The 15,676-nt window shown below is 28.6% G+C and overlaps 1 protein-coding gene and 2 long non-coding RNA genes across 4 annotated transcripts; 2 read left to right on the top strand and 1 right to left on the bottom strand.

Annotated features, from left to right (window-relative positions):
- Positions 1 to 6: 6 nt before the first annotated feature.
- LOC107964584 lies at positions 7 to 1,661 on the top strand. Of its 2 annotated transcripts, XR_003304897.1 has the most exons (4): positions 7 to 111; positions 182 to 308; positions 1,189 to 1,333; positions 1,422 to 1,661. It is a non-coding gene; the product is annotated as an uncharacterized LOC107964584 (long non-coding RNA). The 2 variants fall into 2 exon arrangements; XR_001703343.2 differs by having other exon boundaries at positions 1,189 to 1,661.
- An 845-nt stretch (positions 1,662 to 2,506) lies between these two features.
- Positions 2,507 to 5,322, bottom strand: LOC102654584. Its single transcript, XR_410216.3, has 3 exons — positions 5,203 to 5,322; positions 3,604 to 3,829; positions 2,507 to 3,023 (listed from the first exon to the last, which is right to left on the bottom strand). It is a non-coding gene; the product is annotated as an uncharacterized LOC102654584 (long non-coding RNA).
- An 8,857-nt stretch (positions 5,323 to 14,179) lies between these two features.
- LOC113218563 lies at positions 14,180 to 15,670 on the top strand. Its single transcript, XM_026441358.1, has 2 exons — positions 14,180 to 14,679; positions 15,192 to 15,670. Exons 1-2 carry the CDS (start codon positions 14,649 to 14,651, stop codon positions 15,479 to 15,481), a joined length of 321 nt encoding a protein of 106 aa, XP_026297143.1. The 5' UTR covers positions 14,180 to 14,648; the 3' UTR covers positions 15,482 to 15,670.
- Positions 15,671 to 15,676: the final 6 nt, after the last annotated feature.

Below are 15,676 nucleotides of genomic sequence, written 5' to 3'. Positions count from 1 at the left end.
GCGCGCGTGCATCACGTATACATTGCTCACAGAGTGAGGGTGGGAGATGACAGGAAGGGGAGAGACACGAAGGTTCTAACCTCACGGTGGGTGGTAAACGATAGATAAGATGTATCCTTTTTTCATTCTTTTTGACAAGATCAATCCTTGTCTGAATCATACGAATCCTTAAGTGGTATAGGCGCTTCCATTTTGTCTTTGGACACCACAGGGAAGAACAAGTTTTCTGAATGTTGAAAATCCATATTTGAAGTCAATTTATGATGGAGATGAAAAAGGAAGAGAAAATGATAAGAAAAAGATGGCAGGTAAGAAATAAAGTGAATTATTTATAGCTTTCTTCATTTAGAAAAAATAAAATGAAACAAAATTACGAAATTTTAAAATTATAAATATAAATTTTAATTAAATAAAAATGTAAATCTTATAATAATCAAATATTATAAATGATCAAAAATATAAAATTAGTATCTTAATAGATATAAAGTATCATTTATTTTTCAAAAATAATATTAAATAAAATAATTATTTAATGTTTAATCATATTTACTATTTATATTAATTAAATAATGGATTTTTTATGTTTATAAAAATGAGAATTTCCAATTTATATGTGATTTTGATTGAATTTATATATGATTTAAAAATGAACAATTTTATTATAGTAATTATTTTATATTAAAACGTATGAAATCTTTGTGAGATGCATGACTAACTCGAATGATAAGATCATTTCCTATTACACATTCATGGTTTTAATTTTTCAACAAAAGTATGAATTTGTTTTTTTTGATATAGAAAGAAATATATACTTGAAAATAAATATCCACGTAATCTACATAATCCATTTGTACATATGTACTTTTTATAAATTTTTATAATAAAATATTAAATTATGAAATTTATCTATCTATTAAGAAATTTATTAAATTTCTAAGTTTATTATTTAATTTATTTACAAATAATTCTATAAAATTATATTTTTCTATTAAATAGAAAAATATTTCAATTCAAATAAATTTTTTTTATTATTTTCATTTTTATAAATATATAAATTGATTTTATTCATTTATAGGATTTTATTTATTCAATATAGATCAGATTGTGTGCAATATTTGACATTGATTAAGTATGAAAGATTTATTCTCACAATAAGAAGAAAAATTCTAAAGTTTTTTTGAATTGCAGAATATCGATATATACTTAAAAAAATATTACCACGATAATCGAGGTGACACAAAAACATCGTAAATATGTACACGACAAAACAGGGAATAAGAAATGTGGTAATCGTTTCACTTTTGAAACTTTATCGAGTTTGTTGCAAGAAATGGTAAGCGATCTCACATTTCGTAATCAGCCGATCTGATTTGCCTCATTACGCGCAAGCTTCCTTCTTACGATAGCTCTTCTTCCCGCAGTTTCTTGGATAACAATGAAGCCTAAACCGTGGCACCTTCGGCCCTTGTTTCCGTTCTCACGTTCATTCGTTCTAAATGGAATCAACGATCTTTTTATTAGTCACCTTCTCATTGCTAGTTTGCCGTTTATTTAGAAAATTGTCTTGAGAAAGGATACCACTACTTAATACCTAGAGAAATTTTTATATAACTATATATACTTATATACTAATTATGATAATAGTATTTCTTTAATATTAATGATAATTATATGTTCAATTTAAAAATTGTTATTATTTGTTAATTGAATAAAATTATATTTTTAATTAATATATAATAATAATTTTATTCTTTCATATTTTCTATATTTTTGTAAGATTTGATTATTTGTAATATATGATAATTTAGTATATATATTTTGATGAAATTTGATTATAATTCATTATTTTTAATTCATTTCATTTATTTTATACTTATTATTTTACTTATTGAATTCTTATTTTAGAGATTAACTTTGTTTAAGAATACTACTCCAATAATCCGCAGTGAATTACATAAGCATGCAGATTGCTGGTGAAAGGGATTCACATTCAGTTGTGACAACAGAAGTCTACAAAATCAGTAATTATGTCAATGGATTCTGAATTTTAAACTATAAAAGCTTATGTCGCTATTCGTGAAAATTAGAAAAAAATTAATCCATGTGATTTGTATAATAGACTTGTGTAAAGTATCTATTATTCTAATATATTTTTTGTACTTTGACAAAGTAATATATACAATATATACATCATATTACATACATTTCTTAATAATGTTTCATTTACTTTCACTTAATTTTTAGCAGATTATAATCATGAAAATTGCTAAAAATCCAAAAATATTGTAATCCTTCATTTGTCAATTACTCAATCTTTAATATCCACATTTTATTCAGGTAATAACTCAATAATTCATAAACCTGTTTTAAAATTTTTTTTTCATATTTCTCATCAAAATTTTTCCACTTGCAAAATCGTTTCGTAAAATAGATTTTTATTTATTAGATATTGTAATTGAATTAAATTCAATTTATCTTCCAAAAATAAATCACATACTCGGATTTCTTATTTGTATTGAACGATAAATGTATTTAATTAAGATGCGCATAGCAGCAAGATACACCCTCTCTCAAGATCTATCTTACACAGACGTAGCACATAGATATATTCCAACGATCCAACGACCTTGAAGAATACTAATGACCCATCAGACATATAATCCAACTGCAATTCTTCCAGCAAGAATTGTTATAATAGTTAAAATTTCTACGATAATTAGCCCGCGTTTATTAAAGTGAACGAGTGAGAAAAGTCGACACGGTTGTGTAAATATCATCTGATTTCGCAATGGCTGGCCAACATTTCGAGCGTGAAAGTTCTGATACCACGACTGGCCGGAAAAGAAATGACTATGGATATCGTGCGAATCGACTCGGTGGTTCGATGCAAAAGAACGTTTAATCGAGGTTAAATAACACTACGACGCGTTACGTGATTTTCTTCAATTTTTCTTTTTCTTTCTTCATTTATATCTTTTGATATTTGTGTATAGTATTGTGTATACTTGTCCGATTTCTCGAATCTGAAAATATATTTCGTTATTAATATTAATATATCGATATGTATGATTCAATTTTTTTGTTAGTAAGCGAGAAACAAAAATGTTTTGCATAAAAAATTAAATAAAAAAGTTTGTGAAGTATAGCTATTTAATTATTATTAAATTTTAGGAATTTGAAAGTATATTTTTATTTCGATAACTTTTTGATAAGTCGTACAATCAAATTCGCCATATTTAACTCGTAAGAATTAAAACAATATTGTATTGGAAAAAAATATGATATCGAAAAAACGTGTTAAATACGTAAAACATTTTATCTGACAATTTTCTTCCGCAATCTCATCATTTTATTTTCAATAATATAATAATCTGGAATCTTGAAGTTAACCTCTCTAATAATATTTGAAGAAAAACAAATCGAAAGAAATTAAACTAACAATGAAAAAAATTTCTCTTTTTCTTTTTTTTTTTTTTTTTTGTAATTTTATTACTATATAAAGACTAGCAACCAGAAAGATTACGGTGTTAATAATTAGTTGGCTATCGAAAGAGAAATGACTAGTCGGTGAAACGAGGCAAGGGTGAAGGTTATATTACTCACGACTCAGCACATCACACCATTACAAGTTATTCATCAACGTTTCAAATTTTTGAACAAAGACATTTGTTATTGGTGGAAAAAATTCTATTAAACCAATATACTCGAGTTTATCCTTTGAATTGATAATGTTTCAGGTGCAACGAGACTTCGTTTCGAAAAAAAAGTCCTTCACTTTACTCGCACCAGTTTGTGAAAGTGAATTCGGCCCTTTTGCCGAGCAACCAATCTGAAATAAGACCGGCTGATTTAATGTTAATATTCAATGTTAAATATTATAATATTTTGAAAGAGAATGTTCAATTAAGTCTAAAGTTAGAATCGATATTATATATTACAGATTTATTTTATTTATTTATAGATATATTTATTTTAATAAGATGTATAGATATAGGTTATATATATATAAATTGTTTTAATTCGATTCATCGAAAGATTTTATAGATTTTTAAATAAAAATAACTTATCTTGTAATTTGTTTCAACGTCTAAATAATTGTAAATAAATTTGAAATTTTATGTTCTTTTGTATTTAAGTTGTGAAAGAGATGCTACTTTGTCAGACTATTAGTAGAATCCGAGAAAACCGGTTACTCAAGCATTAGCAAGAGACTGTATTCGCAACCTTGAAATTATAAATTTTATATTATAATTTCTACAAATATAATCTTCTACTGACATTATTCTTTTCAAGCTATGATATTCAATAACAATGAGATAATACAGACAATATTTTCGTAAAAAATTAAAAATCAGGGATTGATTAAATAGTCGTTGCACGAATCAACTCGATTATTATTATCTTTTAATTATTTTTGCTTGTATTATCTCATATATTTTCAAAGACAAGAGTTAGATTCTATGTTTATTCCTATTTCATTAGATTTCATTCTTATGAAATGCATGTCAATCAAAAAATAAAAATAGCATAAGAAATATACTCTTATATCTACTTTTTTCTACAATTTTTTACAAATCGATGGAATATAAATGTGTTAACATAAGGTAAGCATAATTAGTATCGAATATAATAATAAATAAAAGAATTTATGGTAAGATATATCAAGTGCATAAATTAACATAAATATTAATTTTAATGCAACAACATGATTAAAACATTCTTTCATATTTCATTATTTTTAATTTCAAAAAGAAATAATTGATTTGTAAAAATGAATTTATTATTTTAATTATGAAATTATTAAATTTATTATTTTAATTAATTGCTCATAATTTTGAATTTAATATGAAAAACATACATTTTTTAGTAAAAATATAAAAATTAATCAATTCATTTTTTAAATTTATACTATTATGGATTTATAATATTATTTTAGATTTACTTTAGGTTAGATTTCATATTTTAACGTAATTTTCATCAAACATTTTATAATTAAGTATATTAGAAAAACAATTAATGAAAGAAAAAATTTTGATTTATCAGTAAGTTTGATAAGTAAAAAATTTATAATTATTAAAATTAATACATATAGTTATAGAATAATTATGAAATTTTATATTATCATCATATTTCTAAAATGCCGATAGAAATATAAAAATATTGAATATAAAATATATACACGATATATAAAAATGTACAAACCATTATTTTTTTCTTCTTAATAAAAAAAACTTAAACATTTTCAGTTTATAGATTGTCACAAGTTTACATTATCGTTATAAAATTAATTTTATATACTAAATATAGACAAAGAGAGTAAATAATAAGACAAGAACAGAGATAGGTTAAAAATTGTGAAATCAGCGCCATCTCCAGAGTGCCGCAAATGAAACACATAAAAAAGGATAGAAAATAGAGGGAAAAAGATAGAGATTGAATAAAAGTAACATGTGGCGCCATCTCTTGAGTATCAAAAATATCTCTTTCTAAAAATCATAAGGTAAATAAGAATTAACAATCAGCGCCATCTCTCGAATATCAAAAAAACCTTTTCAAAGACAAGATAAAATAAAATAAGAATTAAAGATCAGTATCATCTTCTGAGTGTTTTTAAAAAAATATTTTTATATTTTATTATAATCACAATCTATTTTATTGATATTTAATCTATAATATTTCAATTATTATTTTATTATATTATATTTTTGAAGAAATTTTTGTTACTCAATAGATGGCACTAGTGATCAATTCTGATTCTATCTCTATCTTTTTCTGATTATTTTCTATGCTTTCTTTATATGTTTCATTTGCGGCACTCTGAAGATGGCGCTGATTTCACAATTTTTAACCTATCTCCGTTCTTGTCTTATTATTTGCTCTCTTTGTCTATATTTTATAAATTGTAATAAACGTAAACACTTACAATAATACTACGAAAATATCTAAGGTCTTAATGAGAAGAAAAAAAAGAAAAGGTGACGAAATATAATTTTTAAATATATACATATATTTTACATATATATACATTTTTTTTATATTATACGTATTTATCATATATATTCTAATATTTTTAAAATTATTTCAACAAAATAATTTAGACATAATATTAAAATTCTATATTTTCTTACTATTAATTTACAGTTCGTAGCTGCATTTTGAACAATGTATAGCACTAAAGAACCGTGACGAGATAAAATGAATATGAATGAAAATTTTGACGGCCATATATAATAAAGTGGTTTTCGCTTCTCGAAGTTTCGATGAGGGTTCGTCCCGCGCATAATTGGGGATACGGATCTCATGTAAAACACGCATGTGCGCAAATGCTGTCTTGTTTAAGTGGCACAACAGAAAAACCGATTACGCGGATGGGAGAGAGTTGATTTCCCCCAAAAGTAAAGAGGAGGAAAATGAGCTAGAAGGCGAGCATAGTAGCGCCGCCACAGCTGCCCGTGGCGAATCCGTTTTTATCCCCGCGTTGGGGTTGCGAGAAACCCCTCGATCCAACGTAGTCCATCATTTTCGTCGACGACTTGTCAACTCCATTAAGTTATGAGCAGGCATGTGCGAATATTTCAAGAGTTTTCATCTCTGTCCTCGAGCACAAAATTCGATTCACTTTTCGTACGCAAGTAAATTGACGCGTCGAGTAGTTGAAATAAAGTTAGAAAGACCATGTGCATGTAAGTAAAATGGTTATGAATATATTTACACGGTATTTTGAAAATTTAAATATCCGTGTTTGTTAAATTGATATATTAAACCGTTTATATTAAACACTTCTTTGAAATACATATTTTTTTTTTATATATACATATTTTATAAATACATATTTTAATTATTATATCAATAAATAAAGAAAATTACGCGCTTCAAAATCAAATTTACAATCATAACCGATCCAATTGAAGAGCTCGAAATTCGATGTACAGGCTTGTTAAAGAGTTCTATTTCTATCTTCAAACAAATGAACAGAAAACAAACGAATGTTGAAAAACAAGGATAAATCGGAAAAAAGGAAAAAATGAAAAGGGATTCTTCCTCCATGATATAGAGTCGAGAGCTCGGTAAAGGAAGGGAGCAAATATCATTACGCGGCTGCAGCGCGATTCGATTAAAACGCTATTCACGTGTATCTAGCCGAGGTCCGCATAAACCTCGAATATAAACTGGCCGATAGTAAAGCGGCGTAACGTAATTCAGGCCGGGCTGAAAAGCGGCGGGGTGTTCGTACAAAAGGAGAAGGGCTGCTGCTGCTGTTGCTGCTGCTGCGGTGGTGGGCCAGAACGTGACGCAGCGTGACTCGTTTACTCGCTACGCTAGCACAATGCGTTCGTCAGTGGCGTAACATACTATGTAGTACATATGTATAGAGTGTTTCAAAAATACAGGTCTATTGGATAATAATTCTAAATTCGAACGGAGAATACTTTTTATCTGATTAAAAATTTTATTAATTAAGCTTTAAGGATACTTATATTTAAGGTTAGGTTATCAATAAATGATCTGTAATTATATGATTATAAAATAATATGCTGAATAAAATGAAATCATAATCAATACATACGTAATCTTTCTGATTATTATTCATAATAATTCCTCGAATATTCTCGATAAATCCAAATTTTTATCTTTATAAAAATTGTGTTAAATATTATAATTCTGAAACCATTTGTATAGATGCATGTGCGCGCTTCTCATCCAGTCTACGAATACGTTGTATCTATCCAGTGGAAGTATATTATAACACATATACCTATTTGTGGCCTGTCTAATATTCATCTTACATTCGGCCGAATCTTCGTTTGTCGGTAACTGCGCGTATATTCATAGTTTTCTACTGGGTATTAACGTTAGGCTTCCATGCTTCTATGAAACTGATTGATTACGCACGTTCTCCACTTCATTGCCGCACCGATATCTCACACTCGTTTTGTATAGGCCATTGAAAAGAAAGTCAATGGATATCTTTTCAAGCGAGTGCGATCTTGCTCATTTTTAAAGCGAACGGATTCTCTCTGCAATAGACCAACGATGCTTACCAATCCTTTTTTTTCTTCTATTCTTATCTTTGATGTTCAATACACTGCCGCTGAACTGGTCTCATTTCATTGCAATTCTATTATAGAAAGTATACTATATTAATATTATACTGTGTAATATTATATGTGTACTGAAAGATATAAGAGTTGTTGAATTTATAAGTTAAGAATATATATATAAGATAATATATAAGTTAAGAATTTCTGTGAATAATTTGGCAAAAGAATTAACAATTGAGATACTTGTATGTGAATTAAAATATAATTAATATACACCTACCTCTATTAATTCCAATAGATGAAATGCATTATAATTTCTGTTGCTAGAAAAACTTTTTTACAATTCATAAAAACTTCATAATTTATCCGAGACACGAGAAATATTTGGATCGTGTCGATGAGTTTTCATGATCGTTGGATGGTCAATAAAAAAGATACGAATACAAACATCTCCCATAGTACATATTTCATAAGGAAAGGGACGAGCGGGTCCTGAATTTCTGATTATATTAACGTAACCAGAATCAATTCTTTGCGATGCTCGTCACCCCTCGACTGTATTATACGATTACAATTAGTAGCACCCCTGCGTATTCCCTGATTATATCAGAAACGAACCTCTGGAGTCCGCACAATTGGGTAGTTATCGATATTGGGGTACAGACTATTTTGTTCGCGGGGAGTTAAACATTATGACTTTCCTTGTTACGTTAACTTACGTATATCGATGCTTTAAACAACTTTTTTTTAGCTAAAAAGAATCAAAATATAAGTATTTGTAATATCAATGTTTTACTGTGATAAAAATATTTGAGAACTTTTTTTTTATTTATAACCAATTATATTTTTCTAATATAAAATCAAAAATTTTAATAGCATCTTTATCAGATTTACGATTTTATATCAAAAAAATATAATTTTAAAAAATATAGTATAAATTTTTTCTGAAAGTTATTATATTTATTTATCATTTTAAATACCAATATTTTAAATACCACTTCAATCGCTGTATTTACTTACCAGTTTTATATTTAAATTGATACATTGAAATTATTTGTAATTTTTTTATATATATTTATTACAAAATATTAATTGTCAAAAGTAGATCACATCAATAATATTGCATACGATACGAAAACTAACAAAGAAATAAATTTTTGTGATATGAAGAAGCATTATATTTGCATATATATGCATTATATTTAATCTAACCTATTTTCAATCTATAATTCACAATTTAAAAAATTATTTTATAAACTCAATTGATAAAATGATATAAAATTGCTTTACAATTTCGTGAGAGATTTCATCGGTCTTATCCAGTTGTACAGGAGAACAACCAACAGAAAGATCAATAGATGAAATATTCTGAAAAATAAAAAAATGAAGTGGAAGACATAATTTATGGACAACCATAGGATTGACTCGATGTTATTTCTCTACATAAACAGCAACGACATCTTCATTCATGAAGCCACTAACCTCTAGAGAGAACTACTATGCCGATTCATCGTGGCTGCACAATTCGTTTCGTTTCTATTGAATCGTACAAAAAAGTCAATGGGCCGTCATCCTTATGTTCGTTTTGGCTCAAGGCTTATTATTATAGTTGGAATTATTTCGAGAATAGTAGTAGTAGCTACAGGTGTACCCGTTCATGGATACGTTGTTCAGAATACTTACATATATTCAGCCAGGTTCCTCGTGTAGTCATTGAGAAAAGTTTTCGCCAGTGACGAATCATAGGAAACCAGCAATCCTCTAGGGAGGAACCGTGAGCGTAAAAAGGATCTATGGGCATTCAACAATCCATTTTTTCAAAACGACCGGCACCCATGGATGAAAAGTGTCCCGGTTTCTCTCATCCTATATTGAACGGCCAACGGTGTAATTGTAAAGCTGGAAGCACGCTATTCATCGACAATGCACACATTTGTCAAGAGAAGAGTATCGATGAACACTTCATTTTTGGAAAAGTCCTCGAAAGCACACGCCTAGATTATTCGAACTGAAAATTGACGATTTTGTGAGTACAATGTGATTCAGACTCAAAATTAAAATATTGGTTTCTTTGTTGTATATTTCTGAAATTTAAAAATATTTTTGTTAAAAAATTGATAACTATCAAATGAATGCATCTTACTATGATATTAATTAATTACTTTCATCTTCATTGAAAGTAATCTCTCTAAAGTTATAAGAAAATGAACAAGTATTCATAAACACATACACATATACTTTTCATCTTAACCTTAAAATTATTCTACATTTCTTAAGATAACACTGCATTTGTTCCTTTTTAGTCACTTATGACAACTTTTTTTTCTACATTGTAGAATCTACAATGATTTCTGTGACCAGTGGTCTCAGCATAGTCATCATTTTTGATAAATCTGCACGTTCACTGTACAGTCATTCTTTATAGGTACCGGCCCAGTCACTAAAATCTTTGTTTGGAACGATTCGAATACCGATGCACCAAACATTAATGAGTATTGATGTTCTTCTTGCAATTGATCGAATGTTATGATAATGTTACTTAGTGGGATTTATATTACACAGAAAAATCTTGTTCAACTATATCGATGATCAAATTATTAATATAATTATTTATTATTACGAAATATTTTCCGAAAAACATTTTGAAGTAACATAGTTCTCTTTCTTTGATATATATATAAATTATAATCTTTTTTACAAAAAAGATGAAGAATAAAAAATAAGAATATGATTAAGAAATATTATTGAATATTAATCAATTATGAAAAGAATATGGAAAATTGATCTTTTGAATAGATACATGCATTTGCGCGAACAGTGAAGAGTAAAAGATGTTTGTATGCAATTCTTTTTTGTTTATGATCTTCCAGCGATCTTTCGGTATTCGCTCGTTCCAACATGGATCAGTGCGGAGTGCTATGCGGCGAACATCAAAGCATCTGAAATCTTTTAAAGGCCGCCACCGTCTTAGAACTCGTTGAACTGGCTCCTTTTTTTTTCTCTTTCTCTTCGTGATTCTTCTGTATTCGTCGATCTCTCTTGCGTATCGTTTCTATGTTCTCATCGAACTGACTCGAAAAGGATTTCAACGATAGATTTTTCTCAGTTGCTGCCATGTATGTATATATATATATATATATATATATATATATATATATATATATATATATATATATATATATTTCTTCTTTTTTGTCTTTTGTCTTTTTTTTCTTTTTGTTGAGTCTTTCGTTTCATCGAATTTATATGTATATAATATAATCATGAATATATGTATAGATATATATTTCATATATATATCACTGCACTTCGTGAGCAAAAACTAAAATAAACTACTTTTTACAAATTAAAATAAATTAATACTTCTATTAATTTTTTTTTTCAAATACAAAATAATTCTAAACTAATTTTCATTTTTCAGAATTAATGCTATATAAATTCTTTTTGTTCGCAAAAAGGTACAATAATATTCTATTTCTATGAAAATTTCGTATCTTCGTAAAAAAGCTTCTTTGTTACTAGGCTAACCTAACCTAATGTACGCAAACATCCGAAAAATAGTCCTAGACGGCTTTATATTATACTTTCTCTTGTGAAACGATGCTGCAGATTTCGGTGGAAAAGTTCTAACCAACGATCCAGGTTTGGACTCGACACCTTTTGTTAACCGAAGATCATCTTTCGTTGGCGCGTCCTTTAAAATCAGATAGTGGGTCCAGTGTAGCGCTGGCGTCGAGGCAGGCAACTTGATATTATTTGTCACTGCTCAGTCAGGTAGATTAGACTCGATGGAATCGTAGAAAAGGGATTAAGGGTATCCAAATATCCAAGTCCTGGCTAATAACGAAGCTAAGCATCGAGCAACGAGTATCGACCTAAAGTCTTGGTTTATTTTTCGGTTTTCACTGTCCCATCATTGGTCAGTCGTTTCTAACCTCAACAATACATACCTTGGCACCCTCTACTTATTTCTCTCATTTTCATTTTCTATGGATTCATTACACTTAACAAGAGGGTTTATTATTTAAAAAGGATTTACGTTAATTCGCCGGATTCTTTGCTGTCTAACAAGAACACAAGGATCAATCCTAAACAAGTGATTATCCGTTTGGGTTCCGAATGGAAACCGAAAATTGAAAAATGCTTCCTGTGTTATTCTTAAGTCTCTAGGATGAAAAGAGGAAATAATGAACGGTAAAATTGAAAAACTATGTTGACGAAAGAATTATTTATAATTTCAAAATGTTTTACAATTAATTAATTTAGAACTTAAATCATTGGAAATATTTAAATGATTTTATATTTAGAATTTAGTTTTTTAGTTTTCTTTACAAAAACAGAATAGTTTTTAACGATATTGAGATATATATTTTTTTTATTTTTTCTTTTTAAATATTTTTATCTTATTTTTTCCTTCTGTGTTTTGTACTTGTCTTATTTCTTGATATTCTATTATTATTTATCTGGTCCACTTCAAAAAATGTTTCCGATGGAAAACAAATGTATCGGGTGTCTTACATAAAAAAAGTATAATTCATTATTAAATTATAGTTTCTAATATATATATTTAAAATTATTATGAATAATTAATTTTTTATACAGAATATAATATATTTATTTATGCGTTAAAAAATATATGATTTTATTTAAGAAAACAAAGTTGAACTTTCTGTAAAAAAAAATTAATTACATCATATTAGTTTTTTTTTTTTAAAACTATTCAATCTTTATCTGAATTATTTTTTAATATTTCAGAAACAAACGAAATATTCCTTCGATAAAGTAACATGGAACACCCAGTATACGCAAGAGGGGAAGATGTTAGAAATTCTTGGTCGTACGGTGTAACGCTCCGTTGACACGATGATGGATCGTCCACCTTGACCGGACAGGTAGATATATATTCACACTAACGCGTTGAAAGTGTGTAATCGTAGCAGCACGCAGGTACCTTTACAAGGGTCAACAACTCCATCAAAACGTGAAAATCATCTGATACGGTGTTTGACCCGCTTACTTGCGAACTTGGCATACGACAAACTCTGAACACGTGCGCGGAATTCAATATGAAATAATCACTTTTATAGAATAAAAAAATAAATTACTGACATATGTAAGTACTGACATATATATTTCAATATAGCAATGATTTCAATTTTTTATGAGAAATAAAAATAAATCATATATAACCAAATTTTGTATATAGTATTAGATTAAATCAAAATTCAAGAATTATTAATATAAAACTATAAATATTCAATTATTGAAAATGATTCAATATTATTTTATCTCACAATATATACATTCTTTACATTTTTATATATTTCTATATAGAATTAGATTCTATATAGAACTAGTTGAAAAGTTAATTAGCTAAAATTTCAAATAAAGTTACTTTAAAATGTGATAACTTTATTTAAAATGTTCAAATTTACTCATAACTCTTCATATAACTTTTGCAGTTAATTACAATTATTTAATGCTTTGAATAATTAATTATTAAAATAACTTATTAAATTAATTTTAACCTTAGCTTTAACCAAATAAATATTGATTAAAATTTTGACCATCTTTTTAATTAAAAACATTATCATGAAAATAAAATTAAAAAGTTCTCAAAAAAATGTCAAGAATTTCCAACATTATCAAAAATCTGGAGTAATATCCAATCTAGATCCAATTGTCAATATCCAATTACCTCGAGCAATAACGTTTAATCCATTCCTAAAATTTCTGCAAAGAAATGATGAAAATACAGGAAACGCGTGATGGTACTATCGTAATGCGTATTAATTCGGTAGCCGCAGTCATGTTATAGGATTCCCACAAACTAGATTCGTCCCGGAAGAAGAAAAGGACGAAGGGTGAGCGATTACAATAAAGGTCTTTGCACGAGCAGCTAGGAGTTAAGTCGTGGGTAATAATTACCGATCCCTCGTTAGCACTGCCAATAGAGTGCCTCGCCCACCTGCCCACGGTTATAATAATATAAGCCGCCTCTTTTGCGGCTCGCAGCCTTCGCACGTGCCATAGTCGGGGAAGCTCCTTTATTCGTTTTCTGCCCTTCGTTTCTCACCCTTTGTGTGATCGACCGCTGCATCGGTACTCAAGTCTCTCGATATCTCTCTCTCTGTGCACAGAGATTTCTCTTTTAAAAGAGATTTTTAAAGTTGTGTAATATAATAATTTTGATATTGTTGCGTTTATGGCAAAGTCTTGAGGTTGGGATATTAATGATTGGAAGATTCAAATGTATATGCAATTATGGATAAAGTAGAAACTTTACTCTTTGTAAATTTTAATTATTTTATATAGAGTTTCATTGACTTTTTTCATAAAAAATTGTATTGCATCAAGATTTTTATCTTTTATTATTGTTTTTGAAATTGTTAAGAGGTATCAAAGAAAAAATACATATTAATAAGAAAAATACAAATGAAAAATTTTTAATCTTTTTCGTTTTTTTTTTAAGGTTGTTGTACAAGTAACAGGATTCTCGTTCAATTAATTGCGTTATTCAGAAACGATCAATCAGCAATTAGCAATGTACTGTCCAGCTTGGGGTGACCAGACTGTGTAATCTAAAGATTGAAAACAGACTAGAACATGGTGCATGATACAATTATAAATCTTCCCGGTAAATTATTCGTTTTGAATAACTTGAATTGAAATATATCATTAAATTATTAACATTTATACACATCAGTAACAATTACAATATATTGTCCAGAGATGTATGCTTTATTTTCTGATTGTACTGAAAAATAATTTGTCTTTAAAAATAGGAGTATACATTTTAAAAATAAAAAAATGATTATAAGAATTCATTTATTGAATTATGATATTCTAAATAGATAATCCAAATTTGATTTATCAATTCTTTTGAATTGATATAATATTCTTATTCACATAAATTAATCAATTTTATTAATATTTGATTTGTATCACAACTTTTTTGCCTTTCAAGATGACATAACTGATAACAGAATAAAATTTATGAAATATTAAATTTAAATTTCCCATGGATTACAATTGATATTTCAACTCCTATTATTCTGATGCAAATTCTTCTTTCAAAAAGTGGAAAATATATATATATACACATACATACATACACACATAAATCAATTTTTCTAATCCTCGTTGCAGAGCGGTGCAGCCAGCAGCACGAGACGAGGCTGACTCTAATTATGAATCTTGAGACCTTGGCCACCCCTGATCGGTACGTTTACGTCGGCCTCGCCAGGTCTCGCCGTTTGTTTTTCCCTGCCAATTTGCACCGAGATCTCGAGTCCGCGACACGAGATACGCCATTGGCGGAACAAGACGGAGGAACAAGCTGGAGAGGACGAGGAGCACGAAGAGGAAGAGGATGCAGGAAGAAAAAGGAGATCGGGCTGGTCACACATGACAATGTACGACGAAGGCATGATGGATGAGGGGGCGGCTAGTTTACGTGATCGAGACATGATCGCCGGCAGACGGGGTGGTCCGTCTGTCCGTTACTTTTCTCTTTCTTTCACATTGGAATGGCTTGTCCAGTGTGTTTCGCCCTTTCCACGTAGCGCACGTAACACACGAGAACTCGAACCACCCCTGTCACCGGTCTGACCGATCTTATTGTCATATTCTAC

The sequence above is a fragment of the Apis mellifera genome, linkage group LG6 (assembly GCF_003254395.2).
Source record: "Apis mellifera strain DH4 linkage group LG6, Amel_HAv3.1, whole genome shotgun sequence".
In the NCBI taxonomy this organism is placed as follows: domain Eukaryota; kingdom Metazoa; phylum Arthropoda; class Insecta; order Hymenoptera; family Apidae; genus Apis; species Apis mellifera.
The sequence above is the reverse complement of the archived record's forward strand: the minus strand, read 5'-3'. Positions and strand labels throughout refer to the sequence as shown.

What these genes read in the sequence shown, in the direction of transcription:
- LOC113218563 (XM_026441358.1), top strand. Translation starts at nt 14,649, where the DNA reads ATGGTGCATGATACAATTATAAATCTTCCCG. An exon ending in TACAATTATAAATCTTCCCG is followed by an intron (nt 14,680 to 15,191) that starts GTAAATTATTCG and finishes TCCTCGTTGCAG; the next exon opens with AGCGGTGCAGCCAGCAGCAC.